Source organism: Oncorhynchus mykiss, chromosome 2, assembly GCF_057628025.1.
Source record: "Oncorhynchus mykiss isolate SJ-2025 chromosome 2, ASM5762802v1, whole genome shotgun sequence".
In the NCBI taxonomy this organism is placed as follows: domain Eukaryota; kingdom Metazoa; phylum Chordata; class Actinopteri; order Salmoniformes; family Salmonidae; genus Oncorhynchus; species Oncorhynchus mykiss.
In genome coordinates this window covers 34811463-34830149 of record NC_143023.1, presented here as the reverse complement: position 1 = coordinate 34830149, position 18687 = coordinate 34811463, and the positions used below count along the sequence as shown (strand labels likewise).

Sequence of the window (18687 nt, the reverse complement as noted above, 5' to 3'; positions counted from 1 at the left end):
GAAAATGTGTACATATTTCAAGATTGGCTGTTTGAAACATGTGCATGTGAATTACATGGAGAATGCCTTGCATTGGATAGAGATAAGATGGCAATAGTCTCACTGTTATTGATGCCCCCTGTGGTCTGAGAAATGAAGCCCTGTACCCAATATGATAGATCTGCTGCAAAAAGGGTACTGACATATTCTGTAGTAACTGACATAGTAACTATAGTAAGTATAGTGTGCTAAATGCACTTATTATGGACTGTCACGCCCTGACCTTAGTTGTCTTTGTTTTCTTTCTTATTTTGGTCAGGTCAGGGTGTGACTAGGGTGGGTATGTTCGTTTTTGTATTGTCTAGGTGTTTTTGTATAACAAGGTTTTTTTGTAAGTCTAGGTATATCTAGGTCTATGGTGGCCTGAATTGGTTCCCAATCAGAGGCAGCTGTTTATTGTTGTCTCTGATTGGGGACCATATTTAGGTAGCCATATTCCTTGAGTATTTTGTGGGTTCTTATTCTATGTTTAGTTGCCTGTCTGCACTTTTCATATTAGCTTCACGGTTTGTTTTGTTACTTTATTACTTTGTTCAGTGTCCTTTCTTCATTAAAAGAAGAATGTATGCTTTTCACACTGCGCCTTGGTCTCCTAATTACAACGACCTTGAAGTGGGCGGAAGGTAGCCTAGCAGTTAAGAGTGTTGGGCCAGTAACCGAAAGTTTGCTGGTTTGAATCTAAGGGGCCGGCAAAGGGTAAGAATATGCAGGGTAGGGTTAAATGCAGAAGACACATTTCAGTTGAATGCGTTCAGCTGTGCAACTGACTAGGTTCTCCCTTTATTATCAACGTTAGAGGCTACTGGGTTGTATTCAATATATTTTTGTGATGGTTCTATACCACAATCTTTCAAGTATACAGACATATAAGACCCACTTATGAAGAGTGATGATTCTTTCACCGTTACATTATGTTGACTTAATAGCAAGAAGACATGGTAATAATGCAACTGATCACAGCCTGAAATGGAAGGAATTTGTTGCAACAATGCCTGATAAAGTATCAGTAATGTGTAAACTGTCAGATGAATTTCAGTTTCAATTTGTGTAGTTGTAAAGGAAGTGCATGTAGTCATAAATAGTTTACTTCATCTTCACACTTTGTGACTGTGATATTTGCTATTTGTTAGGTCGGGTGTTACTTCCCCGAAAAACTTACACTTAAACTCTACACCATGTTCCTTGTAATATACAGTGCCTTTGGAAAGTATTCAGACCCCTTAGCCTTTTCCACATTTTGTTGCATTACAGCCTTATTCTAAAAAAGGATGAAATAAATAAAAAATCTCATCTACACACAATACCCCACAATGAGAAAGGCAAAAAAAATGTTTTTATCAATGTTTGCTCATGTATTATAAACAAAACAGAAGTACCTTATTTACATAAGTATTCAGACCCTTTGCTATGAGACTTGAAATTGAGATCCGGTGCATCCTGTTTCCATTGATCATCCTTGAGATGTTTCTACAACTTGATTGGAGTCCATCTGTGGTACATTAAATTGATTGGACATGATTTGGAAAGGCACACACCTGTCTATATAAGGTCCCACAGTTGATCGCGCATGTCAGAGCAAAACTAAGCCATGAGGTCGAAGGAATTGATTGTAGAGCTCCGAGACAGGATTGTTTCAAGGCACAGATCTAGGGAAGGGTACCAAAAGATGTATGCAGCATTGAAGGTCCCAAAGAACTCAGTGGACTACATAATTCTTAAATGGAAGAAGTTTGGAAACACCATGACTACCTAGAGCTGACAGCCCGGCCAAACTGAGCAATCTGGGGAGAATGGTCTTGGTCAAGATTTAACGTCTGGAGGAAAGCATGGTGGTAAGAGCATCATGCTGTGGGGATGTATTTTAGCGGCAGGGACTGTGAGACTAGTCAGGATCGAGGGAAAGCGCTCAGGATGTCAGACTGGGGGGATGGTTCATCTTCAACAGTACAATGACACTGGGCAGACAGCCAAGACAACGCAGGAGTGGCTTCGTGACAAGTTTCTGAATGTCCCTGAGTGACCCAGCCAGAGCCCTGACTTGAACCTGATCTAACATCTCTGGAGAAACCCTAAAATAGCTGTGCAGCGACGCTCCCCATCCAACCTGACAGAGCTTGTGAGGCTCTACAGAGAAGAACGGGAGAAACTCCCCATTTAGAGATGTGTCAACCTTGTAGCTCTAACGGTTTTCTTCTTCCTCTGTCGAGGAGTATGAAATATCAGACCAATATGCAGCGTGGCAAGTGTTCGTCATATTTATTACACTGAACACAGAAAACAAACGAACGAGAGAATAAAGGAAAAACGAAACAGTCCCGTATGGGGAAAACACTGAAACGGAAATTAACCACCCACAAACAAAAGTGGGAAAACAGGCTACCTAAGTATGGTTCTCAATCAGAGACAACGATTGACAGCTGCCTCTGATTGGGAACCATACCAGGCCAAACACATAGAAATATAAACACAAGAACAAAACATAGAATGCCCACCCCAAATCACGCCCTGACCAACCTAAAATAGAGACATGAAAAAGGAACTAAGGTCAGGACGTGACAGTAGCTTCATACCCAAGAAGACTAGGCTGTAATCGTTGTAAAAGGTGCTTATCAGATGGCGCCGGAGGGGATGGCTGCCGTTTTATGGGCTCTTAACCAACCATGCTATTATGTTTGTTTTTTCACATTGTTTGTAACTTATTTTGTACATTATGTTGCTGCTACCATCTCTTATGACCGAAAAGAGCTTCTGGACATCAGAACAGCGATTACTCACCTTGAACTGGAAAAATAATTTTTCTATAATGAGGCGGACGAGATGGATTTACTCCAGACACCCGACAAGGCCCTCATCCCGTCATCCCGTCAAGAGACGGAGATATTGCAGAAGGAGGTCAGGGTGCCTTGTAAGTTTCCGGCGATGAGTGGTTAACCTGCCTTTACCATCGGTACTATTGGCCAACGTACAATTGTTGGATAATAAAGTGGACAAACTATAAGAACGTATATCCTACCCAAGGGTATTAAAAAGTGTAATATCGTATGTTCCACCGATTTGTGGCTGAACGACGACATGAATAACATACAGCTGGCGGGTTATACACTGTATCAGCAGGAAAGAACAGCAGCCTCTGGTAAGACAAGGGGTGGCGGTCTATGTATATTTGTAAACAACAGCTGGTGCACGATATCTAAGGAAGTTTCAAGACTTTGCTCGCCTGAGACCACCTTTAGACTGTAGACCACCTTTGCTCCACACACAGAGGCGCGAATAAAGCTCTCCCTCGCCCTCCATTTGGCAAATCTGACAATAATTCTATCCTCCTGATTCCTGCTTACAAGTAAAAACTAAAGCACGAAGCACCGGTGACCCAGTCAATAGAAAAGTGGTCAGAATAAGCAGATGCTAAGCTACAGGACTGTTTTGATAGCACAGACTGGAATATGTTGCGGGATTCTTCTGATGGCATTGAGGTGTACACCACATCAGTCACTGGCTTCATCAATAAGTGCATAGATGACATCGTCCCCACAGGACTAAGATCGAATCGTACTACACCGGCTCCAACGCTCTTCAGATGTGGCAGGGCTTGCAAACTATTACAGACTACAAAGGGAAGCACTGCAGCGAGCTGTCCAGTGACACAAGCCTAGCAGATTAGCTAAATTACTTCTATGCTCGCTTCAAGGCAAGTAACACTGAAACATGCATGAGAGCATCAGCTGTTCCAGACGACTGTGTGATCACGCTCTCCCTAGCCGATGTGAGTAGGACCTTTAAACAGGTCAACATTCACAAGGCCGCAGGGCCAGACGGATTACCAGGACGTGTTGTCTGAGCATGCGCTGACCAACTGGCAAGTGTCTTCTCTGACATTTTCAACCTCTCCCTGTCTGAGTCTGTAATAACAACATGTTTCAAGCGGACCACCATAGTCCCTGTGTCCAATAACACTAAGGTAACCTGCCTAAAAGACTACCGACCCGTAGCACTCACGTCTGTATCCATGAAGTGCTGTGAAAGGCTGGTCATGGCTCAGATTAACACCATTATCCCAGAAACCCTAGACCCACTCTAATTTGCATACCGCCCCAACAGATCCACGGATGCAATCTCTATTGCACTCCACACTGCCCTTTCACACATTGACAAAAGGAACACCTATGTGAGAATGCTATTCATTGACGACAGCTCAGCGTTTCACACCATAGTGCCCTCAAAGCTCATCATTAAGCTAAGGACCCTGGGACTAAACACCTCCCTCTGCAACTGGATCCTGGACTTCCTGACAGGCTGCCTCCAGGTAGTTAGGGTAGGTAACAACACATCCGCCATACTGATCCTCAACACGGGTGCCCCTTAGGGGTGCGTGCTCAGTCCCCTCCTGTACTCCCTGTCCACTCATACAGTGCCTTGCGAAAGTATTCGGCCCCTTTGAACTTTGCGACCTTTTGCCACATTTCAGGCTTCAAGCAAAAAGATATAAAACTGTATTTTTTTGTGAAGAATCAACAACAAGTGGGACACAATCATGAAGTGGAATGACATTTATTGGATATTTCAAACTTTTTTAACAAATCAAAAACTGAAAAATTGGGCGTGCAAAATTATTCAGCCCCTTTACTTTCAGTGCAGCAAACTCAGTGAGGATCTCTGAACGATCCAATGTTGACCTAAATGACTAATGATGATAAATACAATCCACCTGTGTGTAATCAAGTCTCCGTATAAATGCACCTGCACTGTGATAGTCTCAGAGGTCCATGAAGAACAAGGAACACACCAGGCAGGTCCGAGATACTGTTGTGAAGAAGTTTAAAGCCGGATTTGGATACAAAAAGATTTCCCAAGCTTTAAACATCCCAAGGAGCACTGTGCAAGCGATAATATTGAAATGGAAGGAGTATCAGACCACTGCAAATCTACCAAGACCTGGCCGTCCCTCTAAACTTTCAGCTCATACAAGGAGAAGACTGATCAGAGATGCAGCCAAGAGGCCCATGATCACTCTGGATGAACTGCAGAGATCTACAGCTGAGGTGGGAGACTCTGTCCATAGGACAACAATCAGTCGTATATTGCACAAATCTGGCCTTTATGGAAGAGTGGCAAGAAGAAAGCCATTTCTTAAAGATATCCATAAAAAGTGTTGTTTAAAGTTTGCCACAAGCCACCTGGGAGACACACCAAACATGTGGAAGAAGGTGCTCTGGTCAGATGAAACCAAAATGGAACTTTTTGGCAACAATGCAAAATGTTATGTTTGGCGTAAAAGCAACACAGCTGAACACACCATCCCCACTGTCAAACATGGTGGTGGCAGCATCATGGTTTGGGCCTGCTTTTCTTCAGCAGGGACAGGGAAGATGGTTAAAATTGATGGGAAGATCGATGGAGCCAAATACAGGACCATTCTGGAAGAAAACCTGATGGAGTCTGCAAAAGACCTGAGACTGGGATGGAGATTTGTCTTCCAACAAGATAATGATCCAAAACATAAAGCAAAATCTACAATGGAATGGTTCAAAAATAAACATATCCAGGTGTTAGAATGGCCAAGTCAAAGTCCAGACCTGAATCCAATCGAGAATCTGTGGAAAGAACTGAAAACTGCTGTTCACAAATGCTCTCCATCCAACCTCACTGAGCTCGAGCTGTTTTGCAAGGAGGAATGGGAAAAAATTTCAGTCTCTCGATGTGCAAAACTGATAGAGACATACCCCAAGCGACTTACAGCTGTAATCACAGCAAAAGGTGGCGCTACAAAGTATTAACTTAAGGGGGCTGAATAAATTTGCACGCCCAATTTTTCAGTTTTTTATTTGTTAAAAAAGTTTGAAATATCCAATAAATGTCGTTCCACTTCATGATTGTGTCCCACTTGTTGTTGATTCTACACAAAAAAATACAGTTTTATATCTTTATGTTTGAAGCCTGAAATGTGGCAAAAGGTCGCAAAGTTCAAGGGGGCCGAATACTTTCGCAAGGCACTGTATCTGCATGGCCAGGCACAACTCCAACACCATCATCATTAAGTTTGCTGATGACACAACAGTGGCAGGCCTCATCACCGACAACGATGTGACAGAATAGAGGGAGGAGGTCAGAGACCTGGCCTTGTGGTGCCTGGACAACAACCTCTCCCTCAACGTGATCAAGACAAAGCAGATGATTATGGACCACAGGAGAAGGAGGGCCGAGCACGCCCCCATTATCATCGACGGGGCTGTAGTGGAGCAGGTTTAAATCTTCAAGACCCTTGGTGTCCACATCACCAACAAACTAACATGATACAAGTTTTGTCGTGAAGAGGACACGACAAAACCTATTTCCCCACAGGGGACTGAAAAGATTTGGCATGGGTCCTCAGATCCTCAAAATGATATACAGCTGCACCACCAAGAGCATCTTAACTGTTTGCATCACTGCCTGGTATGGCAACTGCCTCCGACCGCAAGGCACTACAGAGGGTAGTGCGTACGGCCCAGTACATCACTGGGGCAAAGCATTCTGCCATCCAGGACCTCGATACCAGGCAGTATCAGAGGAAGGCCCTAAAAATTGTCAATTACACCAGCCACCCTAGTCATAGACTGTTCTCTCTGCTACCGCACAGCAAGCGGTACCGGAGTGCCAAGTCTAGGTCCAAGAGGCTTTTAAACAGCTACTACTCTCTGCTTATTATCTATGCATAGTCACTTTAATAACTCTACCTACATGTACATATTACCTCGACTAACCGGTGCCCCCGCACATTGTCTCTGTACCGGTACCCCCTGTATATAGCCTCGCTATTGTTATTTTACTGCTGCTCTTTAATTATTTGATGCATTTATTTCTTATTTTTGTAGGTATTTTTCTTACAACTGCGTTTTTGGTTAAGGGCTTGGAAGCATTTCACTGTAAGGTCGCATGTGACAACTAGCATTTGATTTGATTTAAACAAAGTTCTGAGTAAAGGGTCTGAATGTTCATTTAATATTTTTTTTTATTTTTTTTTATAAATTTCCCAAAATGTCTAAATACCTGTTTTTGTTTTGTCAGTATGGGGTATAGTGTGTAGACTGATGAAAAAAACTATTTTATACATTTTAGAATAAGGCTGTAATGTACAAAATGTGGAAAAAGTCACTTTCCGAATACACTGTATATGTTGTTTATACTCAGTTTATGCAGAGTTTAATAAACTATAGTTTTATAAAATCACCTCTTTAGAAAACACATTGTTTCATGATTCAGACTAGGCACCTTAGTTCCAGTGAAGGGAAATCTTGAGGCTACAGCATACAATGACATTCTAGACGATTCTGTGCTTCCATCTTTGTGGCAACAGTTTGGGGAAGGCCCTTTCCTGTTTCAGCATGACAATGCCCCCGTGCACAAAGCGAGGTCAAAATAGAAATGATTTGTCGAGATAGGTGTGGAAGAACTTTACTGGCCTGCACAGAGCCCTGACCCTCAACCCCATCAAACACCTTTGGGATGAATTGGAACGCCGACTGTGAAACAGGCCGAATCGCCCAACATCAGTGCCCGTGGCTGAAGGGAAGCAGCAATGTTCCAACATCTAGTAAACAGCCTTCCCAGAGGTGGAGGCTGTTGTGGAGGCTGTTACAGCAGCAAAAGGGGGACCAACTCCATATTAATGCCCATGATTTTGGAATGAGACTTTCGATGAGCAGGCGTCCACTTACTTTTGGTCACTTATCCATCCACAATGTTTATGCTGGTAAAGTCATAATAACAATGACAACTGTGATGGAACCAGGAAGTTTCGATGATACAATTGTATAAATGCAGACAGATCATTTGTTCGTTCAACATGGTGGGATATTTTTGTGTCGGTAAAAATGTATTATGGGAGAAATAGCAGTATATCTGCAGCAAGTCAGTTTGGTGGAAACGTGCACATTTTATTCTGCATGAAAATCTGTCACCAATTGGATGGAAACCTGGCTGGTGGGGTAAAGAGTAGAGCTAAAGTAGAATAGTGTTGGACCAATTAAACAAAGTGTTTTCGTACCAATTCATTTTTATTACTTCCCATAGATATCCCTGGGCCAGAGAATAGTGACGTTGCAGTCTATCCGTTGATAATTGTTGATCTGTTCCTCAGCCTTAATGTGGCCCTCCTTGTCTATCTGACCAGTGCTTGTAAATGGTAAGACAACATTCCAATCCCACAGTTTCATTACAGGGGGACATATGGCATAAGGTCAGGTGCCAATGAAATGCTTATCACTGTTATATTTAGATTTTTTTATCAACAAGTTATGCAAGGTAGGACTGTCTGAGCGAGGTAAATTATAATCAAGGACAACTTTAAGTTCCGTTTGGCTAACTGAAATTTGCAACCAGAGAATGTAGCCTAGCGGTTAGAGAGGCAAACCAGCAAACTAATTCCAGATCCGATGAGGAAAAAGTATTTTGTGAAGTGAGCTGGCAACTGGAGGGTTGCTGGTATCAAATATTTGATGCCATTTCGTGCCCTTGAGCAACCCCCCACAACAGCACCCAGTGGCAGGTTAGTGTTTTTGGCCTGAATCTCGTTCTCGAGGCAGCTCTGCAGAGTGGTCACTAGCTGAAATGGCCAAAAGTCATAAAATGTGATTTAAACCGACTTAACCCTAACCTTAACCACACAGTTAACCCTAATGCTTAACCTAACCTCAAATTAACACTACAAATCTCTGCAGCTGACCCATCTAGCGAAATTCGCTCTATTCTGTAAATATCAACCTGCCGCAAATTGTGGCAGCCCCCCCACACCTCTCCAAAATATGTCTGTATGTGTATGTATGTGTGTCTTTCGGAGGGGTTGGCTTAAAAAAGGAAGTCAAAGTTTGGTTGGACCTTGTGTGCAACTGACCAATAAAGTGATATAGGCTGCCCCCGGGGCGGCAGGGTAGCCTAGTGGTTAGCGCGTTGGACTAGTAATCGGAAGGTTGCAAGTTCAAACCCCTTTGCTGACAAGGTACAAATCTGTCGTTCTACCCCTGAACAGGCAGTTAACCAACTTTTCCTAGGCCGTCATTGAAAATAAGAATTTGTTCTTATATCAATCTTAAATAAACAGGTTGCAACATACTGTAGCTGCTTCCTTTATTCTACTTCTTTCAGTACTGCACAAATTTTCTCTAAAATCATGTCAGTTAACAGTGTTTCTGTGACTTAAATAGCAAAAGGGTGAACCGAAGATAGTACTTTGTTTCATTGTGTGGGGGGAATAACTGTTACATACTGTATCAATGAAGTCATACTAATACATGGAGATATAGAATGTGTTCAGGGTGTATTTTCCATACTGTTTTGGGTATGAGAAAACATATCAACTATATAGATAACAAACTGAACTGGTCACATTCTCTGTTGTTTACTTGATTTATTTGTTGTTTGGACCCAAAGAAAGATGGCTTTGCTTGAGGCGGGACAGACTTGTAAAAGAAAGAGAATGATCAAACATCATCATAGAGCTCTTATTGTCATGAAGTAATAACAGTGCTAATTTGCAGAAGGATTGCAGAATTCTGATCGGAATTATTGTGTCAAAGATATAAAAAAAAAAAAACATCACAATAATAATAATGAATACCACAAAGTAAAGAAAGTACAAATCTGCTTTACAACACACTATGTGACAAACAAATTAGAGAAGACATGAACAACGCTTCTCCATTTTGTTCCCAGGTTTAGAAAGAAATAAACCCCCCCATGAGGCGTTCAAGAGAACTGACGACAGTAAGTGTTACTAAACGGATGTCCATATTGGCATGTCTCAATGTTGGGCAACACATCTTGAACGCTCCGCCATTAGGTCTAGTGACTTAACCATGTCAGAACAATGACATAAAATATGTTATTAAACAGTCATGACAGCTGACATAAGCTTGACACCGTCATGGCACAAATCTTTGCTTCAGTCAGGTTATTGGCTTAGCATACCGCTAGCCAACTAATTTACATAAATACCCATTTGTGTCATGACAGTGTAAAGGGTTGTCAGTATTTTGACATCAGTTTTCATGACCGAAAATGACATGTGTTATGTTATGACAGCGTTATGTCACCCTTATGACAGAGAAGTCAGTTAAAGTGTTACCGAACCTGTATCCGACTTGCCTGTGTAAACCATTGTTGCAATAGTGAGCATGTACATACCGTAGTGTATCTACACATATGGCTGACAGCATAATAGTCATGCAGGGTATTTATTTACATAATGTATACTGGTATCCTTTTACCCATCCATATGCAGCTTATTAATATTGTATTAACAGTCATTGTTATCTAGTGTTGCCATTAGTGAGCTTGGAGATTACATTACATGAGTTGATCAAGTATGTTTGAATAGCACAACCAACTGGTATAACAACTTCAATGTTGTGCCACTCAAATGCCTCCTCTGATACAACCCTATAGGATTAGGCATCGATTTCACACTTCACAACCATTGAAGTAGACATTTTGTGAGAAGCGGTCTCAGGTAAAGTGATCTTTTGAAACACCCACAGTGATCAGTGTTCGCTGATCTTTCAGCACTGTTTACATACACACACACACACATTGTCTCAACGAGATACATTTTGTCCTGCTGTGCGAGTGTTACAGTGGAGTCATGTATGCCAGATTGATCCAAAAATGTATTCTAATCCATTGGTTCCCATTTAAGGATAAGTTAACACTTACCCTTAGCAAAACATCGTCCAAAAATACTAGTAATTAAATCATGGGCAACGGAATAAATAGAACATTCTGTGTTACCCCGGCATATTTCCACAAGAGCAAAACACAATGCAATCAGTGCTTATAATGCATAAAAACAAAAATATTCAGGCCACTTCTTGCACGAGCAGAACCTTGTGTTCGAGGCTCCACAAACCTGTAAGAGTATCAATTTTCTCTCTTTATATAAAATCAAAGAAATATTCATTTCTCATCATCATCAAAAGCCACAGAGTCACAGCACACATCACTATTGAACTATATGTTGGAACAGAATATGTGAGATGAAGATGACAGGCTTCAATTGGATGTGTATCAGGCCTAACGTTTGTTGAACACTGGTCAGCGTTGACAACCACTGGATCAGGAAGAGAGAAGAGATCCCTCATTTCCTCCAGATCCAGGGTCAGAAATAGAGATAAGAAAAGAAAAAGCACAAAACACACCCCTTTCCCTGACACTTCGACTGGCAGCGGACACAGTGGAGAAGAACTATAACGGATGGATCTAGACAGTTAGCCTGGTATCCAAACTGATTGCGCTGCGTTTCACAGGAAAACTGGTGAGCTCAGCGTTCAATCTGGTTTAACCAGGCTAGCTATGAGTATGATATAGGGTGACATACAGAAGGGGAGCCCCAGAAAAGCAATGCCAACAATTAATGGTGTAGAGATGGAAATAGCAACATTGAATCTAGATGATACAGTACAGTAACTAACGCATTGCACCTGTTGTGAGGGAATTGTTTGACTATGAACAATAGAGTAAGAGCCTGGAGACCGACAGCTGCTGATAATACAAAGATCTTTTTACATTGTCCACTGGGCCGTGTTCTGACCCTGCAAGTAGCTACCAGCAGTCCTGGGTGGCGAGATGTGACTGGGGTTCCCCTTGGAGGCTTGGGGGTCGACTAACGGGGACGTCATTTGAGATGATTCAGGGACGGGCGGAGACGATGGGAGTTCTTGGTGTGACGGTGAAGGTTGGGGGTGGAGTCTACGGGGGAGGGGGGAAGACGTTTGAAGAGGGGGCGAATGAAGTGAGGAGGGGGGCGACAACATGGCTGCCACTGTGTCCCGCGGTGACGATGGGTCAGGGAAGGATCGCGATTCATTTGGCCTTGATCTCGGTGTAGTCGCTGCCGTCATCCCCCCTCCCTGAGGCCCCCCCATCCCTGGAGCGCCCCCCGAGAAACTGCAGGGCGGCGTAATTCAGCTCTTGCCTCTCCAGGTCTGCCATAGAGCCCACAGGTTGATAATCCCCGTCTTCTCCCTGTTGAAGATACGGAAAGAGAGAAGGCCCATTCAGAATCACAGGTTATATCAGCACAGTGCCACCAATGCCATTGACACCTCAGAACATTCAGAGTATAAAGGGATAACATGACAGACATTGAGAGAGGAGAAAGGAGGGTTAGTAGTTACTGGTGAGCAGAGGCGTAAAACAAGGAGATTGAGGCGGTTTAGCATATCCTGTTAGTATCGAGGCAGCCGTGCAACAGTAGTACTGGAAATCAAAGGCAATAGAGCACATGGAAGCTGATCTCAGACAGCAGACGACTGTGGGCCAGATCTGGTTGTTTTGTGACACATACAATGTGGCTCAGTTCTGGCACCACAATGAGTCATATGGCCCAGATCTGGTCCAAATGTATGAGATGCGAACTGGGGGAGGGTTGGCACTTTGCTTATGGGCCATCTCTGGCTTGAGTTATGTGGCCCTAACAACTTCCCATAGTTACTTTTGGTCTGAATGTGGGCCACATTGCCAGGCAAGGTCTGGACATTTCATGCTACAGATCCACTTCAGGACCGTAACACCAAGTGGTTAACTGGGTAAAATGGTAAGTCGTAATATTGTAGACTAGAGCCAAATTTGGGCCATCGCATAATTTTGCTGTCTGTGATGTGTGAGGGATGCTGTCTACCACTGAGACTTGGAGTTGGGATTGGGGCTGGGTTGTTTAGGAACCTTACCGTGCTCTCCTCTAGAATGGAGTTAAACTTTGAGCCCAGAAGCTCTGTCTTAAGCTGTGCAAGAGTAAGGGAAGAGAAAACAGAGACAGAAGAACGCAGAGAAGCGATGAAGCAGAAAACAGATGTCTGGAAAGGCTATGGTGGCAGCTACACCAGTGGTACTGTGATAGATAGCTATAGTGGTACTGGGATTCTCAGGCTAGGCCTGTAGTTGGCTGGGGAAGTTTACATTTTCACTTTAACATAAGAGGTCATATAGGTTTTTGATTATTTATGAATATCTCCATGGAATGAACCTTACTTTACATCAAAAATAGGACATGAATTGAATGGGTATAGTATAGTTTCAGTATCAGCAACGGGTAAGCTATCATTCTCACGTTTAAGACAGATCTGAGAATGGTCATTATCATCATTATAGTCATCATCATCAACATGTCTCACCACTTTCTTCCTCAGACATTGTTTGTCCTTCTTGACTGTGCTGTAGTACAACGCTGGGTTCTCCAGTTTAGAGACCAGGTCCTGCCCAGGGTTGCCATTCTCTCTGGGGGGTGGAGTCACAAGATCAGACTCGGTCTCATGGCCACTAACTAACTCAGGGCGACACTCCAAGCCTGGGCATCCATTTTAAAACAAGGGCCTGCTTCCCAACGCAGTTAATAATCTACAGGCCCATGGTTCATGGTTGTGGTCGACGTTCATGGTTGTGGTTATTGGTTCATGGGTTTAGTTGCGGTTGAGCTGACACCCTCTCTTGGAGCGACTTTCAGTAAAAGCTTTTGTCGGAATGTGATGTATTGGTATAATGCTGAAGCACCTTAGTTAAGTAGGCTACCGTGGCTGTATTTTTAGCATAGCAGGTCAAGGGTACAAAGCAGGGAATTGAGCCTGCAAACTATAGGCTACGGTTAGTCTGGCTTGCTAACCCAATCCACAAGGCAGCCATTTTGGATCTCCATCTCAGAGGATTCCAGAAATGGGACTAGGGATGGCAAATTAATTGAACTCGCTCTGGCGTTAGCATAACTTATGACTAATGATTCTCAAGTCCGTTCATCGATCAATCATTCACTCATGAATACACAGAGGTGTTTTAGAATGGATGGCGAGGCTGAAGTGTTTCCTTATCGTCGATTCAAACAGGAAATGACCTGTACCTGTAACTCGCATCGACCCCTGTCACAGTTAGTGAAGGGTGGATACTCACTTCTTGTTGTTATGGCCCACATATCTCACTGCTGCGATGATGAAGGCGATGACAGCCACTCCACCGATGGTGCCAACAATCACTGCCATCATGTACTTCTCTAACATCGGACAAGAACATCATATTGAAGACAATATAGAAACATAAAATACTGTTTAGCTAGGTCCTGGTACTATAACGTATTTACATTCAAGATAATGCCATTGCCATATCAAGCCAATGGGGTAGCCAGTTTATGCTCTTACTTATACAGTCAATCTAGATATCATATAAAAGGTACTACACTTCTGATTTCAGTTCAATCTCTCATGTATGCTTGGCTATACAACGTGTAGCATTTTAATTGTATGCGTTTGTTTCTGTGTTTAACCATAAACCTGAACTTGTGTACTCACTCTCCTGCTGTAACTCCAGATGAAAGCTCTCCGACCCGTATATGTTGCTGATGCTGCAGTGCACATTGACAGCACCGTTGCCCAGGCGCTCGCCCTTCTCCCGTAGTTTTATCATGCCCGTGGACGTGTGGCCGTCCGTGTGCGTGTAGTAGTTGTAGCGGCCGTCCGTGTCGTTGATGGTGATGTTCTTGTCGGGGAGGTAGAACTCGATGATGGGCTCAGGGTTACCCGTAGCCATGCAAACACACTGGACTCCCTCCCTCACCACTGTGCACTTGGACTCTTCCAGAAGGACAGGGGCGTCTGAAGAGAGGGTGGAGGTAAGGATATGACTGACATGTAGAGTTGGATGGCATGGTGTAGCGTGGTGTAATGTAGGTGGTACAATACGATATGATACCATCTGTTATGATACCACATAACATAACATAATATGCTGGTCCCCTGCAGGAAGGTGAGGTATCGGAGGTCCCTCCGCCCCCCTCTGGACATCGAGGGGCCCCCGGGGGTACATGGTATCTTGGACTCTAGACGCAGGGTGAGGGGCCTGCAGTACCTCGTGGATTGGGAGGGGTACATTGCGGGAGCCGGGTGTCAGGTGCTCCATGGTCGTCGTCACCGGTCTACTAGCTGCCACCGATCCCTTTTTCCTTTCTGTTTGTTTGTCTGATTGTTTTCACCTGTTGCTCATTTTGGTTCATTATTTAGTCTATTTAAACTTTTAGTGCCCGCTTGCTGTTGTGCGGGCTTATCTTTACTGTCAGTGGTGCTGGTGTGTTCTTTGCCTGCGTATTATGTTCTTTGCCTGCGTATTATGTTATTTCCCTGTTTTGGAGACATACGTGTTCTATGGGCATTGCCTGTTTGTTTGGCTAGACAACGCGCAATAAACAGATTTCTTTGGAAGTTTACTCTCTGCGCCTGACTCTACACCCACCACTCCTAGAAATACGTGATAGTCCCAGACTCTACGTACACAGCCCGCATTACAGTGTTGCTAAAAAAAGACAAGGACCCTCTATCCTGCTCGTCCTTCCGGCCCATAAGCTTGTTGGATTTCGACTACAAAATAATTACCAAATTGCTCGCCAAAAAACTAAACACTCTTCTTCGCAAAATAATAAAAGTGGATCAAACTGGATTTATTAGAGACAAATACTCTTCTGATAACATTTGCCGTCTATTTGATATTATTGATCAAGTAAACACACAGAAGACCCCTGTCCTGCTGGCTTCACTGGATGCCGAGAAGGCATTCAACAGGATGGAGTGGAGCTTTCTGTTCTCAGTATTAGAAAATTTCAATATGGGCCCAAACTTTATTAAATGGATTATGTCCCTATACTCTCATCCAAATGCCATGGTGACTACTAATGGTCTAAATTATTTAGGAAGTGGCACAAGACTAGGATGCTCGCTGTCCACACTACTTGTTGGGGGCGGAGCCTTTGGCAGAGTTGATAAGGAGCAATCCAAGTATTATGGGTGTTTCTGCAGGCGGCCTGCAGCACAAGATTTCACTCTACGCGTATGATGTCTTGCTCTACATATCCAACCCTGAGAAATCCCTCCCATTTTAGACACAATTGCTCAGTATGGCAAGTTTTTAGAATATAAGATACATTTGAACTAATCCACTGTTTGCCCTCTTAATCTTACACTCAGCAGCTCTATGAAGACACTGTCCATTCCAATGGAAGACACAGGGGTTTCAATACCTTGGGATCTTTGTAACACCAGATCTGAATTGCCTTTTCAATGTAAAGTTTCTTCCACTCCTGGATCGAATCAGAACGATCTCCAAACCTGGATCTTCCTCCTAATTATCTTAGTCGAAGAATCAATGTCATCCGTATGAACATCCTCCTTAGATTTAACTAGTTTTTTCAGATGCTCCCAAGCTATCTCCCAGTTTCCTTTTTCAAACCAACTAACCAAATTTATATGGGGGCAATTAAAAAAGGGTGTTCTTGCCCTTCCCTGCCTTCAATTGTACTACTGGTCTGCCCAAATTCGCAACATGCTAACATGGATCACAAACAGACAAGACTGGTCTGCCTCCTCTTCAATCCGAGAGAGATATTCTGAGGGCAGGTTCATGTCTCCTTATTCTGTACACAAAAACTATTTAAAACTGTATAACACAATAGTGTCTTTTGAAAACTGGTTCATATTTCCCAAAGTCATTAGCGAATGTGACTATGAATATATTTATTTAGCCGTTACTGTATTTAAAGCCTATTTCGGCAAATTAATCAAGTTAGATTTGGGTAAATCGTTTTAGGCGAAAATTGTAATGGATCCTTAAGAGGTTTTAAAGAGGGATTACATGATTCAATTCGAATAATCAGGAGAGATCAGCCAATGATTTATACATGTAAGCAAATATTTCTGCAGGTGGCAATAAATCACCAACCTTAGCTTTATTCCTGTTCATATAACACACTCTAGGTGGCAGAATGTACCATTGCACCACAAAAATAAAATCATCACAGGGGGCCGCAGTGGCTCACAGGGCTGCATACCCACATGTAGTCAGAGCCCTGACTCTGGCTCTGACTACATGTGTGGGTATAGATGTGGGTATGCAGACCTGATTTTTGGGGGGGCCTCCACCCCCATCAAAGTTGCCCATTCCTGATTTATTCAATTGGTAGCTTATAATTACTATTGAATGAAATTTGTGGAGATGGTAAGTTGAAAAATGTACCATTTATACATTCTTTTAACAGATTTCAGAGAACAAACAAATGAAAATACAAAAAAAGATTGAGGTAGTGCCTCAATATAAAACAATACTGCAATAATGCACACTTATGAATAGAAAAATATTCTCATAAATGGGTTAGCTGATAATGTCATGAAAACGATAGACATGCTTCAATGGGGCAGAAGACCACATGTTGTGGTGATTCTGGATGGCCAGATATCTAGCAACAATGACACAAAGCTGCCATCTGGCGAATAGTATATGGCTTGTTTCAGCTAGTTTTATGTTGTTCTTGAAATGTCATATTTCTGGGGGGTGTTATTTGCTAATATGGCACACAAAAAAATACTACCTAGCTAACCAAACAACTGTAACACCGTATTTGAGAGACAACAAGTGCTCATTGTGCAAATGTATTTATATTTTTAAACATTGGAGACGAAATATGTGACATGTTGTCAACAATCTCAGCCAACCCAGCTGTTTTACCACATAGTTGTGTACACATCTGTTTTGTTGCTAAACAACCAAGCTGTCTAAAGAAAACAACATAATGTACTTTTTTTCTTGATTCTTTAATTTGAGCTCTCTGGCTAGCCCAAAATGAGAATTCTGAATGACATTTTGCCAACATTTTCAACCGTGTATCAGTATTCTATTTACAGAAATATATTGATTACATCCACACATACTACCTAATATCCCCACCCACTTGTCAAATCAAAATGCAAAATGAAAGGAAAAAGGAGAAGAAAAAATAAATGGCTTGACCTCTACTTTTCCCAACCACGTATGTGTCAGTCCTTCCCCTTGGTGACAAAACACTGTCATTACAAAAGTAAAATGACTCTTCCTTGAAAGACTTTATAAAAACTTGACCAAAACTTGCTTCTATGTACAACTAGAAAATATTCTTATTGGAAATGTACAACCACCAGATACATACAGTACCATCTAACACAGGGCTGTAAAATAAATCATTTACCAAAACTATTAACTACAGTAGTTTCAGTTATTAAACAACGGCTCTGTATTATCATAAAACATTCAAACTTGTTTCAGCACATGAGGAAACAACACCAAAACTACAGTAGTTTCAGTTGAGCAAAAGTCCCAGTATCAACATAAAACATTCAATCTGAATTCAGAAAAATGATATAGGAACACATGGCTATACAATACTGCATGCTATCTCCCATGTTTCTAGTGAAAATTGCTGTGTCACTCACCACCCATAATAGCCTTGACGTTGGAGTAAAGCTCTGTATTCTCATATGTCTCTGCTGCTGGCTTACCATTCTCGTTCTCCTCCTCGTACATCACTCCACTCCCCTCTCCTCCACCTTCATACCCTTCTTTCTTATTCTCTCGTTTGACTTTGACATACTCTGACTGTGGTGGTCTTCTTCTCTGCCTCCTCAGGAGTCTTCTTCAGTTGGGAGTAGTTGATAGTGGTGTAGAGCACATCTTTAGGCTCCATCTCCAGTTTCCTTAAAGGGCTTTTGGAGTCTGAGTCCTTTGGGATCCTCTCTTTGCATCTAGGGAAAATATTATAAATAAAATGTCTCAATAACTATATGTTAGAGAGGTTAGCAAGCACCTCCATTACAACATTGTGCAAGGCATTGCAACTTT

General features: G+C 42.5%; 1 protein-coding gene across 1 annotated transcript; it reads right to left on the bottom strand.

Annotated features, from left to right (window-relative positions):
• Positions 1 to 9406: 9406 nt before the first annotated feature.
• On the bottom strand, positions 9407 to 18372 carry LOC118939545 (myelin-associated glycoprotein-like). Its single transcript, XM_090215058.1, has 6 exons — positions 18282 to 18372; positions 14343 to 14645; positions 13948 to 14047; positions 13182 to 13284; positions 12738 to 12791; positions 9407 to 12033 (listed from the first exon to the last, which is right to left on the bottom strand). Exons 1-6 carry the CDS (start codon positions 18370 to 18372, stop codon positions 11872 to 11874), a joined length of 813 nt encoding a protein of 270 aa, XP_090071184.1. The 3' UTR covers positions 9407 to 11871.
• Between the last annotated feature and the right edge of the window lie 315 nt (positions 18373 to 18687).